General features: G+C 38.5%; 1 protein-coding gene across 9 annotated transcripts in view; it reads left to right on the forward strand.

Annotated features, from left to right (window-relative positions):
- LOC138758389 (dedicator of cytokinesis protein 7-like) overlaps positions 1 to 22,425 on the forward strand; it is a 158,981-nt gene that overhangs the window by 121,231 nt on the left and 15,325 nt on the right. For 5 of the 9 annotated variants that reach the window (XM_069927221.1, XM_069927227.1, XM_069927225.1 and 2 more), the window contains 4 exons: positions 1,922 to 2,065; positions 2,994 to 3,125; positions 13,243 to 13,377; positions 15,258 to 15,347. In XM_069927221.1, coding sequence (XP_069783322.1) covers positions 1,922 to 2,065; positions 2,994 to 3,125; positions 13,243 to 13,377; positions 15,258 to 15,347 — 501 coding nt within the window. The other 4 variants (XM_069927222.1, XM_069927230.1, XM_069927229.1 and 1 more) reach the window with 4 other exon arrangements.

Genomic DNA, 22,425 nt, shown 5'->3' on the forward strand with positions numbered 1-22,425 from the left:
TACCTAGGGATTAGATTAGATAATAATTTAGGCCACCTGCACAAATTAAATGATCAGCCATTAATGAAGAAATTTCAGGATGACTTAAAACATTGGAAAGAATTGCCACTAACACTGATAGGGAGGGTAAATTGCATTAAAATGAATATCTTCCCAAGGATACAATACCTATTTCAGTCGTTACCAATTCCCTTAACAGAGAAATTCTTCAAAGAACTAAAGAGAATAATAAGGAAATTCTTATGGAAAGGGGGGGAAACCGAGGATAGCACTAGATAAATTAACAGAATGGTACAAACAAGGTGGTTTGCAGCTACCAAACTTTAAAAATTATTCTAGAGCAGCACAATTAAGATATCTATCAGATTTTTATCAAACAAGGGAAAAACCAGATTGGACCAAGGTAGAGCTAGATAAAATAGGGGAGAAGGTACCAGAACATGTACTTTATAAGTGGGATGAAAAACTGATGCAATATAGAAGTTCACCAGTACTGCACCATTTACTCAACATAGAAAGGAAAAAAAAATTACCAATTACCAAAATTATTATTGATGCAAAATCAACTAATCCCTTTCACAATAGATAACTTTTCCTTTAGAGAATGGGAGAGAAAAGGAATTAAAAGAATAGAAAATTTTTTTTTGGGAAATAATTTATTATCATTTGAACAAATGAAGTACAAATATGGAATAACTCACAGTACAATGTTTGCATACCACCAACTGAAAACCTACTTAAAGGACAAATTGGGAAGCAGACTGAGGTTACCAGAAGGAAGCAGCTTTGAATATGTGATTACAGAAACAACGATAATAAAAAGATTTATAACAAACATGTACATCAAGCTGCAAGAGAAGGAAAATGATGAAATAAGCTATAAACCCAAACAAAAGTGGGGAAAAAGATCTAAACAAAAAGATAAAAAATGAAATATGGGAAAAGTTATGCTCCGGAACTATGAGAAATATAATAAACACGAGGTTACACATGATACAATATAATTGGTTACACAGACTATATATCACGCCCCAAAAGTTAAATAAATGGGATCCAACATTATCAGATAGATGTTTTCGCTGTAAGAAGGAAATGGGAACAACAGTACATGTAATTTGGGCATGTGAGAAAGTGAAAAAGTTTTGGGAAGATCTAAACCAGGTATTAAATAAAATCACAAAAAGCAACATACCAAAAAATCCAGAGATCTTTCTTCTAAGTAATATAAGAAGTGAAGAATTAGGCCTCAAACTGGATGAAGCGCAAAAAAGATTTATTATGATAGCCTTAGCTGTAGCAAAAAAAGGTATAATGTCAACTTGGAAATCAGAAGAGAGCCTGAGAGTACAGCAATGGTACATGGAAATGAATAAATGTATTCCATTGGAAAAAAATAACATATAATTTAAAAAAATAAAGTCACATTATTTGAACAAATTTGGGAACTGTACATGGAACACAACAGAGAGGGCTTGCCTCAGATCTGCACCCTGTAAAATGATAAAATGAGAAGAAGACTAAATGAATTGACCCAGTGTGTAAAAGTAAATGACACAGTTTTCTTGTTTATTTTCATTGCGTGATCACATTGTTTAACAGGTTTATTGTATTGTATATGTTGAAAGTTTAGTGGGTAGGGAGGGGGGTGGGAAGGAGGGAGGGAAGGGAGGGGTGAAAAAAGGGGAGAAAATGCCACTGTGTATATTCAAGAGGGAAATGTTTGTGTGTATTTTGATTAATATGGTTCATAGTGTGAAAAATAAAAAAAATTTAAAAAAAAAGGTTTAGGTACTTCCAGTTTGAAGAGTCTGAAATAAGGAAGACCAGTCAACAAAGCATCATTTAAAATAGTGGGTAACTGTGTAACATATTTAACCAAGACAAGAACCGATGGTTTTAAATCATTTTTTTCTTCTTAAAGAATATATCGTCAAATATTCTTGAGGAATCAGCTGTATCAGATGATGTTCTTTCCCCTGATGAAGAAGGAATTTGTGCTGGGAAGTATTTCACAGAAGCTGGCTTGGTTGGATTGCTGGAGCAGGCAGCAGCATCTTTCACAATGGTACCTTAACTTGCCTTGCCCCATTCATACTCTTTATTTGTCATTTAAAGCCAACTCTACCATGTTTGTTTGGTAAATACGTTTTTCTCTTGCACTTTACCTCTCTTCCTAGCTGTGGTCCTCTTAGTCATGGTGTGGAGCTCCATCCACTTCTCGGTTCAGGGAATGACGTCAGACCCGACGAACTTCAAACCATATATTTTTTATTCGTAATTGCTTTGCTCCATTGAAGTACAGAGTCTCACTCATAAGCAAGTGAGCTCCAAACAAGTCCAAGACTGTTTCTTATACATCATTTGTTAGGTACACTTGTGCAAATTGCAGCCAGATAAATGCTACCTAATGCTGGAGGCAAGTTCTGTCTCAGTCTTGAACACCTCAGCCTTGATCAGCTCAGCAAGCAGAAAATCCGGACTGTGCAGTCAGTTCCTCTGCAGATATTGTACATAGCTGTTATGTACATAATAAAGTTTGTTAAGCTGATAAGAGGTAGTTCAGGCTGTGAACAATTTTAAGCATATCCAAATCCTTCCTGCTCTTTTACACAATTCCTCAGTCACCTCTCTGTTCTCCCACCCAATTATACCTTAAGGAGAAGAGGCTACAGTGCTCTATTTTCCATGTACCTATTTATTGACCATTTACTGAACCATTTAAGAACTACCAATTTACATTTTCAAATTTGAGATGGAGGAGCTACACTTCATAGAACCAAAATTTAAACATGTCGTGCTGATCTAACTTGGATTGTCTTCGGAGTAGACTTTTATCCTCAGCTGGTCTGCTGTCCAAGATGTCTGGATAGATAGTGAGGATTAAGGACCATTGGGCCAACTAATTTCTTGTGAATTTATTGATGGGGGAAAAAATCTGTCTTGCTGCTCAGTCCCCACACTGAATTTGTGCTTTTCTTTTTGGTCCCCACCAGGCTGGGATGTATGAAGCTGTGAATGAAGTCTATAAGATCCTGATTCCAATTCATGAAGCCAACCGGGACAGTAAGAAATTAGCAACAATGCATGGAAAACTACAGGATGCTTTCAGCAAAATTTCTAACCAGGTATTGGGCACCATGTGACACTGGAAATCGCAGCCTATTTCCCACCTCAGTGGAGGCAGGGTGGCATTGCTGAAATTTGCTGTCACGTCAGGGGGGGGTCCCTTTACAGCCTTAGTATGTTTGAATATCGACACCTCAAACCTAGCACAAAATTCATCATCTTCAGGCAGTGGTGGTCCCTGCTTACTTTTATGCTTTCAAGTTAGTGTAGCAGTTGAGGCAACACTGTAACAATGCCAATGACTGGGGTTTGTACATTCTTCCCCATGTCTGCGTGGGTCACCCACTGGGTGCTCCAATTTCCTCCCACCATTCAAAACATACAGGGGGTTGTAGATCAATTGGATTTAATTGGGTGGAACAGGTTTGTGGGCCAAAAGGGCCTGTTACCATCCTGTATGTCTAAATTTAATTTTAAAGTAGTCTAAAGTTTTAATAAATTAAAGCCTCAGAGCTCTGAAAAAAATATCACCAGTGTCTCCTTCACAAAATACTCCAAATTTACTGGTAGAATAAACAAATCAAAGTTTATGTCCTCTCTCAGCCTGCATCTCCAACACTGAGGCCTTGATTACAGTTCATTGATTAGGTATGGCAGGTCATGTCATTCACTTGCCCAATATCCGATTCCGGAAAGAAAGTGTATTCTGAGCTCTGAAACAGCACTCTGAAGTGAAGATTTAAGTATGGTCTCAAAACTCTTAAATAAATGCAATCCTCCCCTGATTCCTGGGAACCCCTTGCCCATGATTGGAAGTGAGAAAGAACATTTAGGATGGTGATGAGAACCTGGAATCCACGTAATACTCAGAATAGCAGGAGTGCGTCACCTATACGTCAAGCATCTCCTGCCCCACCTGTAGAAAAATCTCGAGTTCCCACATCAGCTTCATCAGCCACCCCAGAGTCCATTAACCCTGGGCAGGAGCAAGTCATCCCGATCACCGGGATTTGCTTAAAGAAGCCAAATAGGACTTTGAAGGTTTAAGCAGTGGCAAATGACTTTTGAATTAATTTGATTACAGAGCTTTGGTAGAGACAGCAACCAGAGATGCAGTAGCTTGGTGCAGCTTTCTACCCCTTCACTGAAATTCATGCAATGTCAAAAAAAAATCTAAAATTATATCCAGATTTAAAATGCTGGGGCTCTGTGCTTGCAGATCCCAAATCTTGCCACGAGGTGGTGCACATGCACAGCCTTTTGCATTCATTGTACATTGGCTGCTGTACCATCAAGCTCACAGCCAGCATCCCAAGTGTTAATAGGACCTATAAAAATAGCATAGCTCTGTTTAAAACTCAATTCCAGGAACCCCACACTTGGCTGATTTCCAATGCTTTACTCTCTTCTCATAGAGTTATGGTAGGATTTAAGTTTAGTTCGGCTGAGTGAAGAAGTGGAGAGGCCGCAGTGCTCCGTTACTTTAAAATTACTCTGTTGGTTTACAACTGGTTTTCAATATGAACAATCAAACCCAGTTCAACATCGTGACTCATTCTGACATGTGACACGCTTGGAAAAATTAGCCCAACTCAATGGGGTGGCTGTCTGTAGTGGATCATAAATCTTACTCCCTCTAGTGTTAGCTGCAAGTTAAAAGTGCATTGTGCTGAGGCCCTTTCAGTAAAAGAAGTATTGTGCGGGCCACAACGAAAGTTTCTGAAAACATCCTGCCAGTGTAATATTTGATACCCCTGAAATGCTGTACGAAGTGTGGCTGAAGCACTGTACAATAACCCTTCAGAATTTAACATTCAAAACACAAACACTGAAAAAGTTTCATGAAAGAAAAAATATTTTTTTTAAATTCCTGATTATTAATATTTGTTCTTGGTGGGCTGGATTTGAACCACACGACCTGGTCATCTCCCCACTAGCCAGGTCACGAGAACCATTGAAATCTCATATCCGTTAATGACCTTACTATCTGAAGGCTGTTCCACTTTTGCCAAAGATCCCTCATGATACAATATTTAAAAACAATGGAATAAAATAAAATTTAAAAAAAAAATTTAGTGATAAAGCTTTCACTTAAAAGAACATTAGATAACATTAAAGTAGGAAGTAAATAAACCATTTACCTTTTAATGAAATTCTTGTCCCTAGTTGAATGCATGGGGCCACTCTGGGCATGCCATTTGTGGCTGATATAAAACTGAGAGGCCAGATGCAAAGTTGTGTACAACCCCTCAACTTGGTTTGTCATGGAGTGCCCCATGTCCCAGTAATGCCAGTCTGGAATGCAAACCATTTCAGACCAACTAGCCAGTGGTTCCCTACAAACTGTCTGCTGGCAGTCAGAGTGATCTGGCCCAAAAGGTTTTGCCTGCATAATCAAAGTTTGAATTCTTTCTCAATTAGAAACCCCCCCCAAACAAAAAGTGATTAATTCCAGCAGTTGCAGAGTTCCAGGTAGTTCAGTGCTCAGTGTATCTTTGGGGCAGCTTTGCTGGGTATGCTGGCTGCAGAGTTCAAAACGTATGGGGGGGTTGTAGGTCTATTGGCTGTAATTGGGTGTCACGGGCTTGTGGGCCAAAAGGGCCTATTACCATGCAGCATGCCTAAATTTAAAATTAGAGTTCCTGTTATTGCAGGCCATAAAGATTATGAACTTTGATTTCCATGTAGTTTGGCTGAATGTTTGCAACCACCCTTTATGCCAGCCGTCAGTAATAAGCCAGGATTTTCTCACTAAGTTTGGATGCTAGCTACGAACTCTAGCTGGGCTTCTCCTAGCCGTGTACCTTTGCCCATCCTTTGACATCCCAGCCTGCCTTCTTATGTAATATACAGTTGTTCGAAGCTTAAAGGTTGCAACATCAGAAAGACAATAGACAAGTTCCATAAAGTAAAACCTTTGTGTTTGCTTTGACATCTGGCTATAAGTGCATGAGATACAAGCATAATATGATTTGACTTTATTAATGACAGATAGTGTGGCTTACTTATTTCCTATTGATGAAAAGAATTGATGCTAATTATACAGAGACTCAAAAAAATAATTTATAGAGCACTCTTGCTGTGGTGTTGCATGGTATTAAACTACAGTGTGCAATTTGTATTCCTTTTCCTGTACTGATCATTTCCCCTTACAGTGACTTTAATATGTCCCACTCACCCTGACCCTGATGTGTACCATCACTTGTCCTGTCTGATACAAGGCTGGCTACCATATAACCTCTCACCATGACATTGACTGGATGTTCCCCCATGTGAAACTTACAGTGCAGAGAAAGGCACAAAAGTCTGCAGACACCGTGATTGAAGTTAAAAACACGATGCTGGAGAAACTCAGCAGGTCAAACAGTGTCCTTTATACTGCAAAGATAAAGATGCAGTATCAACATTTTGGGCTTAAGCCCTTCAAAAAGGTATGAGCAAAATGTAGGCAGGCAATGACCTACTGAGTTTCTCCAGCATTGTGTTTTTCCCCCTCACTGTGTAACTGACTGATGTTGTGTATCTTCATTATGACACTTAATGTGTATCCTACTGTGATATTAATGGGTGTATACCCCACACTTTAATGGTGACTAACTCTCTACCCATGACCATGATTGTATTTAATTGTGTACTTGACACTGTGATCCTAACTGGCTAAGATCCTGACTAGCATGTAGCCCTGACCATGACGCTGACCTCTGTGCACCCCTCAGAGGGATGCGAACCGTGATGCTGACCCCTGTGTACCCCTCACCTCCGCCGACTAATGAGTGTACTTTGGTTAGTTTGTAATCGCGTTTGTTAGATCTAGACATGTGGCAAATGCTTTATTATCAATGTCATTTAAAAGGCTCCTCTATATTAGAATAATTGTCTGAAGCAGATCCCTGAAAAGAAACATACAGATTGCATTTTATTGTTGCAATGATCCTCTACACCTCAAAACTGTGTGTTCGGTCTTGGATCTGTTTTAACGTTCACTGGTCGGTAAATTTTGTGTCTCTTTTGCTTTATCTTTCCCCTTCCCCTTCTGTGAACACATGCAGAGTTCTGGCTGGGAGGTAGGCTTGCATGGATTTAGTCTGGATTGGATTGTTTGTGCAATGATCGAGCTTTTGCATGTCACTGGCTGAATCACGTGAGGAGATGGGTGCATACTCCAGCTGGGCAGCACTCCCATGTTTTCACTAATGTTTCATCAGCTAACTGCCAGTGAAGTCATCGAGCCTCACTTCAGGCAGCCATCTGTTGTCCTTGTGGGAGGGATGAATGAAAGCTCATTTACATCTAGTTTTTACCCCACTTCCAATGGTCTATGCAAGTCCATATACCATTCTTTGGTTGAAGTCGATGGAAATTCTGCCCTCCGGTCATTCCTACTGTTTTAAAGAAGCTGTCTGCCTTTGTATTAACTCCTTGATCTTTAGTCCCGACTAATACTCACATCCTATTGCCTACCCCACATTGCAGTGCTTCTCATAGGAGATTAGATTATAGTTGTCAGCAGTGCACTGTGGCAAAAGGGGTGCTTGGCCTTGGTGCTGTCCTCACTTGCCATCTCCATGCATAACGAGCTTTCAAAGCTGGTGTACAGGGACGGAGACTTAACACTATAGCCCTTCAGCCCTCGATGTTGTGCCTACCCATATATTCCTTTTAAAATGTACTATACCTTCCCTACCTCAAAACCCTCTTCCATCCACATGCCTAAGAGTCTCTTAAATGTCTCTGAAGTTTCAGCCTCCACCACCATCCCTGGCAATGCATTCCAAGCAATGGTCAGGACCCCCACTAACACTAGTGCAGAACTATAGATTACTTCATGCAACACAGACAAGCACACCCAACCAGCCTACTTCTGATCTGTATGGTAGCCACTCATTTCCTTTACAAATCTGCGTGTTGGCTTCTCAACACTGATCTTTAACTTGCAATTATGAGATAGATGAAAATCACATGATCAAAGTGCTCTCCAACCCCTTCTCCATTGTGGGAAAATATCCTTTAACAATATTCTTAACCCTTTGGACTCTGGCCATTTTTTGACTTTCATAATGTATACTCTGGACTGAGTCCATGGGTAAACTACAATATGAACACCAGTACGAACCAGCTGGTGGTAAATGGGTACATGGAGTATATGCTCTTGTTGGTGGTTCCAGAAAGCCGGGATACAGAGTCCAAAGGGTTAAGGCTACCAAATAAACTGCATGCTAATAGGTGACTCTGGATGTATGTCCTCAGTTTAGTGAATAAGAGCTGGTGTCCTCTGCTCCTGTATGTGCGTACTGAATTGGAGTATGTCATATCCTTGTGGCAAAAAGAATCTAAATTGATCTGTCGGAATTATTGAGAGAAAGATTGGAGCACTGCAAAAGAATGGGTTTGCATATTTTCTGCATTTTTTGAAAGTTTGTGAGGTGAGAAAACATTGAAAGAAGTGGAATTCCTTTTGTGCACTGCTAAAGCAGGCTGATCCAGGAACAGTCCTGATATTGTGATGGAAACATCTGCTGGCAAGCCATTCCTATCTTTCAGATCAGGAATACTGTAATGGGAATTCCCAAGGTTGTTTTTTTTTTGCCAGCGGTCCAGCCACATGTTTTTTAGGGGGGAAAAAAATGAGCTCTCATTAATGATTCTTAGAGAGTGCCTCAGTATTCTTCAGAGAATTGCTTCATCCAGAAGGCTGCCTGAAGGCTGTTAATATTGCATTGCCTAATTATTCCATGGTCTTTCTGTTTTGCTGATGGATTGTTTCCCAACAGATCACAATTTATTACTCTGATACACAAGCCATATTATAACCAAATAACCTATTAAGGCATGCACATCCTGGGTTTGCAGAATACCTGATAACACCAGACAACAATTTTTTCAAAAGCTTTGCTTTCTGAAAAAAAATTTGGGATTATGATAGACAAGTTCAAGCTCAACACAAAAATAATTTAAGATTTGCTGTATCGCTTAGGAAGTTGGAGAAACATTAAATTAACTTGTATTTAATTTAGCATATTTAATAGCATAATGGTACTGACATATTGCATTAGTTCAACCGACCTAAAAATGTTTTGCCACTGATTTTCAATTGTACTCGGCATCTGATGCCTCTCGTGTCTGTGTCCAACAATAGTCATCCAGCGTTGATGGATTTCAGTTGCCCTGATCCCATTTTTCGATGGTCGCAATGTCCTGGAGAAATCTTTCACTTTGTTCATCACTGACTGCACCAAGATCAGCAGGGAAGACGTCCAAGTGCTAATGGAGAAAATGAATTTTCAGTGACATGTTTCACTTCATGGTTTTAAATGTTTGAAGTAGACTTAAACTATGACAGGAAATCACAAAAATAGGTTATATCTTTTTAAAAAAAATACATAATTGGAAAATTTTATGGTGTTTTCGTGATCAGCAGTCCAAAATCCATAAAATACACCCAAGAGTGTTCAGGAAGCAAAATCTTTGTTTTCCAATGCAGGGGTCCTTCCGTGAATTTCCTGGGAGTGAGACAGACAAAGAAGCCAACATTTTTTTTGCTCTGCTTCCGAAAATCTGTCAGAAATGTCAGATGAAACTTCAGCTTGACTGAAAAAGGGGCAAAAGTTTAATTAAACTCTAAATTGATTTAAACCATGAAATAACATTTCATTACATTTGATCCAGCACCCAGATAATGGAGAAAAAATGTTCACTTCATTATGGTTGTTTGAACATAGAACATTACAGCTCAGTACAGGTCCTTCAGCCCATGATATTGTGTTGATCGATATATTCCTACCAAAAAAAACCTTCCTACCTCGTAACCCTCTATTTTTCTTTCATCCATGTGCCTGTCTAAGAGTCTCTTCAATCCCCCTAATGTTTGGGCAAAACAAGGGCATTGAAGCTGTAACCTCTGGGTACAAAACTCTTCAACCTGAACTGTCAGGTGTAGTGAAGTTGTACTTGCTGGAAACTGCAGTTTATTGAGGAATTCTGCCAACCTGAAACCTTGGTTCTGTCTCTCTTCTGACAGGTGCAGCCTGACTGCTGAGAATTTCCAGCACTTTCTGTTTTTGTTTGCGATTTCCAGCTTGCAGTCTTATTTTCAGTATATTGGGGAAATTGAACAGGTTTCATGTCAGTTTGGAGTTCAAGTATAAAGTGGAATGCTAGCTCATTTCAGCTGATCTTCGGGTTGCTGGACTGTCAGGTGGGAAATGACTCATATTGAGTCCAAGCTATGCATTCAGGATGTTCTCTTGCTGTGTAGAGCAGGGACCGCCCCCCCCCCAAACATTTTAGACCATCGACCCCCTTCATAGAATCCTTGATCCTTCATTGACCCCCTAGCAATGGAATCTCCCCCCCCCCCCCCAAACCTGGGATTGGAGGAATTATCCAGAGGTGGAGGTGTTGTAGTGCTGGCCAGGGGGTGGGTGATTTGATGGCACTAGTCCCCCACCCACCCCGACATACAAAGAACACACACCTCTCTCTTCTCCACTCCATCCACCCTCCTTCGACTTCCCATTTGCTCTCAATTTATTTGAAGGCCAAATCCAAATACAACATGACAGCCACCAAGGCCAGCTCTTGTGTGAGGTTAGACACACTTGCCGTAGATGCTGTTTTCCATAGATATACCCCTGCATTCAACCGCAAACATTCATTCGAAAAAACACCCTCCCCCCCCGACCCTCAGCATTTATTGACCCCTTGGATAGTCCCAACGATCACTTTGGAGACCCATGGTGTAGAGTGATATGGCATGAAAACCAGCCCTTCAACCTAACCCCTCCATGCTGCCCATTGCCCATCCCTTGAACTGAGTTTGGCTCATATCCATTCAAACCTTTCCAATATATGTACCTGTCTAAATGTCTATTCAATGTCACAATTGTTCCCATTGCAGCTTGTCAGCTCATTCCATATATCCACCATCCTCTGTGTGAAAAGGTTGTCCCACTGGTCCCTTTTAAAATCTCCCTTTAAATATATGGTCCCAAGTTTTGGACTTCACTACCTAGAGAAAGAAATCTGCAGCAATTCATCTTATCTCTGCCCCTCATGATTCAATATCCCTTTCTGTTTATTTTGAGTTGTAGATTGTGTATTTTTGTGTCTTTTATGGAAATTTGAAATAAAATAACCATTGTGCAGATCGAGATGGGCCTTTGTAATGCAGATGGGCCTTTCACTTCAGCAGAGCCCAATCTGAGAAATTTGTTAATTGGAAGTGTTGAGGCTGGAGCAACTGATTTGTACTTCAGTCTGAAGGTTTCATTGCAGATATGTTAAGCGCACTTGGGATCTGGGCTCTGGTTCCTGTCAGATATTGAGATTGTAATCGGCACTCATACACAAATGATTTCAGACCCAGGTGCAGATGTCTGTGCTTTGTGATGCAACCAGGTCGCAGTCTAGGTTTCACTGATGTTTGTGAGCACAAACTGTCTGTCTCCAGTTCATTCTTGGGCAGGAAGTTTCCTGGTGACACCCACTGCAGTGAAACTACTGTTGCTGGTCTAAAGTAAATATGGTCTGTGCTTAAAATGTCATGTCTCTGAAGGGCACTCTATAACTTCTCAAGTGGTGAGGAAGGAAGCATGGTTGGGACTTGGTCATCTGCTCATTCAATATCTGGTGAATTACGTTGAGGTGTTTGGGGTGGGTGTGAGAAGAATGGACTTAAATGGGATGTGCATTGGTATTATAAACTGCTGGTGAATGAGTTACACACTTTCCTTTCTGGCAGCAGTGCTACCACCTTGGTGTCACAGGAGACCTCCTGTAACATGTACATAAAACAGTGATTGGTGTTGAGTCTGTCAGTTGATGATTCTCTCTGTCTGCTTTCTCCTTTATTGCACTTGCTGCTGATCGCACTATCCTCTCATTACACCTTGCGGTAAGTTGCTACATTTTATTATTAATTTACTGTGATTTTTATCATTTGTTCCAAAGATTGCTTAAAATGAACTGAAAATTACTGATTAAAAATATCTACCACATCACCAATTTCTTCATGTTACAACTTTCAGTTCCACGAGATTTCTTCAGTTTTCAAAATGTTCTCCCAAAAGGTTGCAATTTGGCCTTTGTTCTGGAAATGTAGCTTTTCCTCTTGATGGAGAAGAATTAAGGAAATTTGGGAGAGAAGCAACCCTATTGTATTACACACCAACCTTACATTAATGAAACCTGGTTTGTAATCCTCCCAGAATGGTGATGAAAATCTCCTCTTTGTCTGCTCCCTTGTGTGTCCTGTGATATAAAGTCAGTTAAAAATTGTCTTTAGCTCCCACAGTCCAAAGCTGGTATTTGTGACCTGCATCAATCCACAACTTCTTTCTGAATACCGGACATTATTAAAGTAATTCCGAATTTTGTGCCACAGGGCGAAACTTAAGAAGGAGGTGTAGAAAATGTAAAAATGTTGTGCTGGTCTATTAGGTTGCACCTTTCCTAAGGAGTGAAGTTATGACCAAACCAAGTAAAAGAGTTAATATCTGCACCAATTAATCTGAGATGAGAGCTCCTTCACAAGGATGAACAAAACTAAAATGGCATGGAGGTGGCTTTTTAAATGTTAGGTAATCCCCACCCTGGTCCAGTTCAATTATCAATTGTTTCCATCTGTCCATTACCTGGTGCACACAGAGACGGTTATGCACGCAGTCACAGACAGACAAGTTCTCTCTCTCCTCCCCCCACACATACCTAGGGCTCTCTTCACCTATCTGTGACTTCACCTTTCCCATCATTTATCCAGTGTCCTATCACTTCTCTTTCCCCTCCCCCGCCCCCCCCCCCCCAACGTTTTGTACTTGTTATCTCCTCTTCCCACTCTATTCACCACACAACTTCCCAATTCCAAACATTGACTATTTCTTTGGATGATACTGAGTCCCTCCATCTTGTCTTTATTCACTGAACATATCTAACGGTGGCTTACAAAGAAAGGGTGGTCAAATCAGAAATACTACCTCATAGTTAATTTGCCATCTGTATGTTTTTAGGAGGCTCGAGAGTGTACAATGGTGAGCAATTCATTCAGGATTGATTTTTTTTGTCTAACCACCTTAGCATTTAACTAACCAGTTTAAATTAAAAGGAAAGTAGAAGTTAGGTGGAGGATTGAACAAGCTCCTGCTGGATTTGTTAACTTTCGATCCTCAAACCTTTGCACAGGTCACAAAGAGGATGTTTGGGACTTACTTCCGAGTGGGTTTCTATGGTTGTAAATTTGGAGATTTGGATGAACAAGAATTTGTTTATAAGGAACCTTCAATCACCAAGCTGGCAGAGATTTCCTACCGCCTTGAGGTAAGTGGGTTTGCCAGATCCAATAGGACGTTTGTTTCCCAGGAATCGTTAATTTTCTTAAGGATGTGGACTTTCAAATTTGCTGATGCAGTACTTGGAGGTGAGAACAATGAGGAATTAGTGCGGCAGGCGTAGAAGGCATTAGCAGTCTGGTGAAATGGGCAGACAAATGGCAGATGAACATTGATGCTGAGAAATGCAGTGTTCAATTTTGCTGCAAGAATGATAACAGAGTGCACTATTCCTTAAGGGTAGATGAACAAAGGGGTCATAACCTGAGCATTTAAAACTTTTCAACATACAGCACTGAAACAGGCCCTTTTGGCTCACAAGCCCATGCCACCCAATTACACCTAACTGACCTACAACCCCTAAATGTTTTGAACGGTGGGAGGAAACCGGAGGCCCTGGAGAAAACCCACACAGACACAGGGAGAGCATACAGACAGCGTGGGATTTGAACCGGGTTCCTCCCATATGGGGACTGTAGCTTAATTTTGGTGTAATTGGGCAGCTCGGGTTTAAATGTCCAGATTCAACTTCTACTGTGTTGTAAATAACATTTAAACATTTTAAAAAATAATTTAGGAATGTGAAATGAAAGGATTTTCAGGGATGTGGGGGAGAAGATTGGCCTGTAGAACTAAGTGCATTATTTTTTTACATACTGGTATGAACTCCTCCTTTTTCCCATTCCATGACTATAAAATAAAGCTTTTCATTTTCATGATTTTTATTCAGCTTCTGGATGTTTATCATTTCTGAGTCAACCAATAATTCAAATTGCATAGTTATTCTTGTAAGATTGGAAACATGACAGCCAATTTGCACATAGAAGAGCGGTGAGTTATCAGCAAGATAATCTGCTGAGGTGCTGTTGATCGAGTAATAAATGGTAGGGGAAAACTCCTTTGCCTTTCTTCGAAAGTAGCACAGTGGAAATATGGCAGCCATTTGAGAAGGTCCTCTGTTTACTTCTCAGGTAATAAGAGATAACTCTCTACAATATTGCCTCGAAATAGGGATAGTACGGTTCGCATAGTGGTTAGCGCAACGCTGTTACAGCACCAGCGACCGAGATCAAATCCCGCACTGTCTGTAAGGAAACTGTACATTCTCCCTGTGTCTGCGTGGGTTTCCTCCGGGTGCTCCCATTTCCTCTCACCGTTCAACTCGGTTGTAGGTCAATTGGGTGTAATTGTATGGCACGGGCTCGTGGGACAAAAGGGCCTGTTACCGTGCTGAACGAGTAAATTGAAAATTTTATAGCACAGACATATCAACCTCCAACACATTCATTTTTTGGGTGGGGCTTGAGCAACATGACCTTTTAATTAGAATGAGAGTGCTTCTAACTGAGACACGTCTTCACTATCTCCTACAACTTGGAACTTTAAGCGTTTTAATTATTGCAAGGTAAAGGTTCCATTATTGACACATAATACTACATTTAGAATATAACACACAAAAGGAAGGCAGAGTGGCCAAGTTTGTCCAGCGCCCTCACAGAAACGAGGCCCCAGCGAGGAACAAACTCGCGGCCCCTGGTTTACAAGACCAGTGCTCTAACCACTGAGTTATCGGAGCCTCTAAATGTAGGTACACTGGGAATGTCCTCACAGTATTGAAGGTCAACTTCTTCTGATGGTGGGATGAAAGCAGAATATTGATTGTAAGGAGTGAATTGGAGTATGCGTGGATCAATGGCCGTAACACCAGGAGATTTGTCTAATTGACTAACACTTTCCTGCTTGGTTCTACAGAGATATTTCCTTGTACTCCCAATGTTGAGTTTTCACCTGATTCTTGCCTTGTTGCATTGGTGCTGTGGTATTTGTATTCATGTTCTCCTTCGATAATCCTGTTCTGTAATGTTGCAGGAATTCTACCGGGACCGGTTTGGAGAAGAGGCTGCTGAGATTATCAAAGATTCTAATCCAGTCGACAAAGCCAAATTGGATCCTAACAAGGTAACGCCAAATGAGATGTTAAAAGTACTGGCCATAGGAGTCACGTGATGGAGTAGTGGCCGGTCAGGGAATTCCAGCCCTCTCCAGAAAAGTTGAAAAAAAACGCACAAAACACAAAGGTACAAGAGTATAAATTAAAACAAAGTAAAAATAAAGGTGAGAAGAAAATGGCAGCGAAGAGAGAAAAGTCGAAAACAACGGGAAGAAGAGAAGATGAAAGAACGTCGGAAGAAAAAGGTGAAGGCCTTACCTGTCCGAGGAGACCCACCGCGGAGAGAGAAGCCCGCTCCCTCAGGTCAGTGGAAGTCCCGGGCTCGGGACTACAAAAACGGCTCACAGAGCCGAGTAAAAGTGCGCAACCGCGCATGAAAAAAACACACTGACGGGAGGGGGGAACAGCTGCGGAGTCGAACTCCACAGCTGAGAGAGACACCTGCAACACAGCAACAGATACAGAACACAGAAAATAACGACAACAAGAAAGAAGAGGGTAAAAAGAAAACAAGGAAACAACAGATGGTCAACCCAGAGGAAGAAGAAGAACAGAAAGAAATGGAAGAAGAAGAGAAAGGCAAGACAATGGATATATCTTAAAGAATATATGGAATCAGTGAAAGAATGGCAATTATAAGAATTTAATGAGATAAAAAGAAGAATTAAGAGTGCAGAAGAAAAAATGAATAAAATAGAAATGGTCATATCAGAGATAGGAAAAAGAGTGGATAATGTGGAAGAATGAGAAATAATCGTAGAAATGGAAGTAGAGGACTTAAAAGAGAAATTAGAAGAATTTAATAAAAAAGTTAAAGAGGCACATGAGCTGTTAGCTCAGAAGATAGATATAATGGAAAACTATAATAGAAGAAATAATATAAAGATAGTGGGCCTTAAGGAAGATGAAGAAGGCAAGAATATGAGAGAATTTATAAAAGATTGGATTCCCAGGGTCCTAGGAAGACCAGCATTACAGGAAGAAATGGAAATAGAGAGGGCACATAGAACATTAGCCCCGAAACCACAACCGCAGCAAAAACCAAGATCCATTTTAGTAAAATTTTTAAGATATACAACAAGAGAAAATATATTGGAGAAAGCAATGAAGAAAATAAGAGAAGACAAAAAGCCACTGGAATACAAAGGACAAAAAAATTTTTTTCTATCCAGACATAAGTTTTGAACTCCTGAAGAAGAGGAAGGAGTTCAATACAGCAAAAACGATCTTATGGAAAAAAGGATATAAATTTATGTTAAAGTACCCAGCGGTACTTAAAATAGTTATTCCAGGGCAACAAAACAGACTATTCTCGGATCCAGAGGAAGCACGAAAATTTGCAGAACAACTACAAAACAGGCAGAGAGATGAAGACATGTAATGAGAGTAAAAATGACCACGAACTATATGTATGTGTGTATATGGGTAAAAAAAAATATATATATATATAATGTGTGTGTGTGTGTATATATATATATATATAATATATATATATATATATATATTATATGTGTATGTGTGTATATATATATATTATATATATATATAGATGTGTATGTATATATGTGTATATATGAGTGTATCCGTTTTTAGAGGAAAATATATAGAGTATAGATAAGAATTAATAAGGGAATGAAAGGGAATAAGGAGGGAATTAAAAGAGTGACCTTTGTTATATATGAAAATTGAAATCTTTTCCGGGGGGGGCTGGGTGGGGCGGAGTTACGATCACTGCAAAATCAGTTGACGCTTGCGAGTGAATTCGCAAATCCAAATGGAGAGGGGAGATGTGGTTGCCTGACAAGGGATAAAGGGCAACTCAGGAGGGGGAGGGGAGAATGGGGTTAAAGAAATTTTAAATAGGAGAATAAGGAAAATGTTTGATGTTTTAGAAATGTTGTCTTATAAAGTGTTCAAAACAAGAAAGCAGAAATGGATAAGAAGGAAAGGTGATGATGGAGAAACGGAAAGGGAAGATAAACAAAGTATGAAATGGCTATGTTGAACTATATGACTTTAAATATTAACTGAATACATAACCAAATCAAAAGGAAGAAACTGCTAAATTTACTGAAAAAAGAAAAAATTGATATAGCATTTGTGCAAGAAACACATTTAACTGAATTGGAGCACAAGAAATTAAAGAGAGATTGGGTAGGACATGTAACAGCAGCGTCGTATAATTCAAAAGCAAGAGGAGTAGCTATATTAATCAGTAAAAATATGCCAATTAAAATAGAAGAGGAAATAATAGATCCAGCAGGGAGATATGTAATGATAAAATGTAAGATATATTCGGAGTTTTGGAATCTACTCAATGTATATTCACCTAACGAAGAAGATCAAAAGTTTATGCAAGATATTTTTTTGAAGATAGCAGATACACAAGGGAACATATTAATAGGAGGGGATTTCAACCTTAATTTGGATTCAAATATGGATAAAACTGGGAAAAAAATTAACAGAAAGAACAAAGTAACCAAATTTATAATTAAATCGATGCAAGAAATGCAACTTTTGGATATATGGAGGAAAAAACACCCAAAGAAAAGGAATATTCATATTATTCGGGTAGACATAAAACATACTCAAGAATAGACCTATTTCTGTTATCAGCTCATATGCAAGATAGAGTAAGAAAAACAGAATATAAAGCTAGAATATTATCGGACCATTCACCCTTGATATTGACAATAGAGTTAGAGGACATCCCACCGAGAATGTATAGATGGAGATTAAACTCCATGCTACTTAAAGACAGGATTTTAGAGAATTCATTGAAAGACAAATTAAAATGTACTTTGAAATAAATACGGAATCAGTGAAAGATAAGTTTATACTATGGGAAGCAATGAAAGCGTTCATCAGAGGGCAAATAATAAGTTATGTAACCAAGATGAAGAAAGACTACAATCAGGAAACAGAGCAGTTGGAAAGGGAAATAGTAAATATAGAAAAAGAATTAGCAATGAAGGAAGACACAACTAAAAGAAGAGAATTGGCAGATAAAAAATAAAATATGAAACACTACAAACATATAAGGTGGAGAAGAACATAATGAAGACAAAACAGAAATATTATGAACTAGGGGAAAAAACGCATAAAATTCTAGCATGGCAGCTTAAGACAGAACAAGCTAAGAAAATGGTATTGGCATCAAGGAAAAAAGACAAACAAATTACATGTAATCCAACGGAGATTAATGAAAACTTTAGAGAATTCTATGAACAATTATACCAAACTGAAAACGAAGGGAAAGAAGGGAAAATAGATGAATTTTTAACTAAAATTGAACTACCAAAATTACAAATAGAGGAACAAAATAAATTAACAGAACCATTTGAAATAGTAGAAATACAAGAGATAATTAAAAAAACTACCAAATAATAAAACACCAGGAGAGGATGGATTCCCAATAGAATTCTATAAAACATTTAAAGATTTATTAATTCCTCCCCTCCTGGAAGTAATCAACCAGAATGACAAAACACAAAGCTTACCAGATTCATGTAAAACAGCAATAATTACAGTAATACCAAAGCAAGGGAAAGATCCACTCGCACCAGCGTCATATAGAACAATATCTTTACTTAACAGATTATAAGATAATAGCTAAACTATTAGCAAACAGATTAGCAGAATATGTACCTAAAATGGTAAATCTAGACCAAACTGGATTTATTAAAAAAAGACACACAACAAACAATATTTGTAAATTTATTAACTTAATTCATGCAGTAGAAGGGAGTAAAGCGCCAACAGTAGCAGTTGCTTTAGACGCAGAGAAGGCCTTTGACAGAGTAGAATGGAATTATTTATTCAAAGTATTGCAAAAATTCAGTTTACCTGAGAAGTATATTAATTGGATTAAAGCATTATATAAGGGGCCATTGGCGAAAGTGACAGTAAATGGATATATATCAAAGCAATTTAATTTAAGCAGATCAACAAGGCAGGGATGCCCACTATCACCCTTATTGTTCGCATTAGCTATAGAACCACTAGCAGAATTGATAAGAACAGAAAATAATATAAAAGGGATAAAAATAAAAGACAAGGAATATAAAATCAGTTTATTTGCAGACGATGTTATAGTATACTTAACAGAACCAGAACTATCAATAAAAGAAGTATATAAGAAATTGAAGGAATATGGAGAAGTGTCGGGTTACAAGATTAACGTAAATAAAAGTGAAGCAATGCCAATGAATAATGCGGATTTCTCAAAATTTAAGAAGGAATCACCATTCAGATGGCAAATGCAAGCAATAAGATACCTAGGTATACAAATAAATAAAAATCTCGGCCATCTATATAAGCTCAATTATTATCCACTAATGAAAAAATTACAGGGCGATTTAGAGCATTGGAAATATTTACCACTAACACTAATAGGAAGGATAAACTGTATTAAAATGAACATTTTCCCAAGGATACTATACCTATTTCAGGCATTGCCAATACACTTGACAGAGAAATTCTTCAAGGAGTTAAAGAAAATAATAAGGAAATTTCTATGAAAAGGGAGGGAAACCACTAGAGGATAGCACTAGATAAATTAACAGAATGGTATAAACAATAAGGCTTACAATTGCCAAACTTTAAAAATTATTATAGAGCCGCACAATTAAGATACCTATCAGATTTTTATCAAACAAGGGAAAAGCCAGATTGGACTAGATTAGAACTAGATAAAATAGGGGAAAAGATACCTGAACATATATTATATAAATGGGTTGAAAAATTGGTGCAACGTAGGAGTTCTCCAGTATTACATCATCTGCTCAATATTTGGAAGAAGATTCATGTAGAAAGGAATAAAACAAATTACCAATTACCAAAACTAATAATGATGCAAAATCAGTTACTCCTTTTACAATAGATAACCTTTCCTTTAGAGAATGGGAGTAAAAAGGGATCAAAGGAATAGAAAATTGTTTTTCAGGAAATAGATTATTATCCTTTGAACAAATGAAGGATAAATATAATATAACTCAAGATACAGTGTTGGCATATTACCAATTGAGATCCTACTTGAAGGACAAATTAGGAAGTAGTCTGAGGTTACCAGAGGGAAGTAACTTTGAATATGTGATTACAGATACAATGACAATCAAAAGATTTATAACAAATATGTATATTAAACTGCAAGAAAAGGAGAATGAGGAAACAAATGGTAAAACTAAACAAAAATGGGAACAAGATTTAAATATAAAGATAAAGAAGGAAAATTGAGAGAAGCTATGCTCTGGAACGATGAGAAATACAATAAAAATGAGGTTACGTATGATACAATATAACTGGATACACAGGCTATACATTACACCTCAAAAGTTAAATAAATGGGACCCAACAGTATCTGACAGATGTTTTCATTGTAAAAAAGAAATGGGAACAACAATTCATGCAATCTGGACATGTGAGAAAGTAGAAAAATTTTGGGAAGATCTAAACCAGATATTAAATAAAATTACAGAAAACAATATACCAAAAAACCCAGAGATCTTCCTCCTAAGTAACATAAAAAACAAAGAATTTGGACTTGATTTGGATGGTGCACAAAAAAGATTTGTTAAGATAGCTCTAGCCGTAGCAAAAAAATGTATTATGTCAACCTGGAAATTGGAAGATAATTTGAGAATACAACAATGGTATGTAGAAATGAATAAATGTATTCCATTTGAAAAAATAACATATAATTTAAGAAATAATATTGAAATATTTGAACAAATATGGGAGCCATACATGAAACACAATAGAGAAAACCTACTGGGGACATCTACCACCTAAATTAACGAAAGGAGAAGGAAATGAAAAGAATTGACTCAGTGGAATTTCTTGTTTATTTTTATTGAATGACAACATTGTTTGACTGGTTTAATGTGTCTTAGATTTTGTACTTTAAATGAATGGGGGGGGAGGTAGGGAGGGAGGGTGGGATGGGAGGAGGTGGGGTAAGAAAATGACACTGTATATGAAAAGGAAAATGTATGTATCTTGGTCAATGTGGTTTATGGTGTGAAAAATAAAAAAAATTAAAAAAAAAAAGTACTGGCCATAGAAATACGTTTAGTTAATTTAATATGCACATACAGTGCCCTCCATTATGTTTGGGACAAGGACACTTTTTTCCTTTAGTCACTCCTGTGTGAAATTACAGCACCTTTTATACATTGTCTCATCATTTCAGGGAACCATAATATTTGGGACTCACAGGTACTCAGGTATGTTTAATTGCTCCATTGATTCAGGTATAAGAGAACTAGGCTTGCTTTTAAGCTTTTGATCACCTTTGGAGTCGAGTTGCCAATTTTTAACAGGGATCAGAGTTGTTACCAATGAAAGTCAAAGAAGCCATTATGAGGCTGAAAATCATGAATAAAACAGATACCGCCCAAACCTTTGGATGACCAAAATCTACTGTTTGGACCATTATTAAGAAGAGCTCAGTAATCTCTAAGAGACTGGTGTTCCACGGAAGCCTCCACTGTTGATGGCAAAAGAATTCTCATCATAATGAAGAAAAATTCCCAAATGTATGTCTGACAGATCAGAAACATTCTTCAGGAGGCCGGCGTGGATATGTCAATGACTTCTACCCACAGAAGACTTCATGAACAGAAATGCAGAGGGTAATGTGAGCACAAGGGATGAGTGTAGATGGACAAGATGGTCAGCATGGACATGGTGAGACTAAGGGCCTGTTTTTCTGCTGTACCCCTCTGTCTGGTTCACAGCATTTGCGCAGTTAGTACTGAGATGGTCCAGATGAGAGGGTTTGGTTCTGCCAAGATAAGTTTTTCTATCCTTAATGGCCAATTTTAAGCACTTCCAAGAAAATGTGCTCTGGTAACCTGCAATGTAAACCTCATTTTCCATTAATCCAACTAGGTGCCCTACTCCAAACTCTGAGCCAACCTAAGATCTACACCTGTCATTTTCTGAAAAATTGATCTTTCTGTCCCCAAACAAAAATTGTCGAGTTGATGAGAGATCTGGTCACATGTTTAAAAAAAAAACCTGAACCCAATCTGACTAAGACAAACTCAAACCCAGGTCAATGATTTCTTTCCACACACAACTGGT

This window comes from Narcine bancroftii, chromosome 3 (genome assembly GCF_036971445.1).
Source record: "Narcine bancroftii isolate sNarBan1 chromosome 3, sNarBan1.hap1, whole genome shotgun sequence".
Classification (NCBI taxonomy): Eukaryota; Metazoa; Chordata; class Chondrichthyes; order Torpediniformes; family Narcinidae; genus Narcine; species Narcine bancroftii.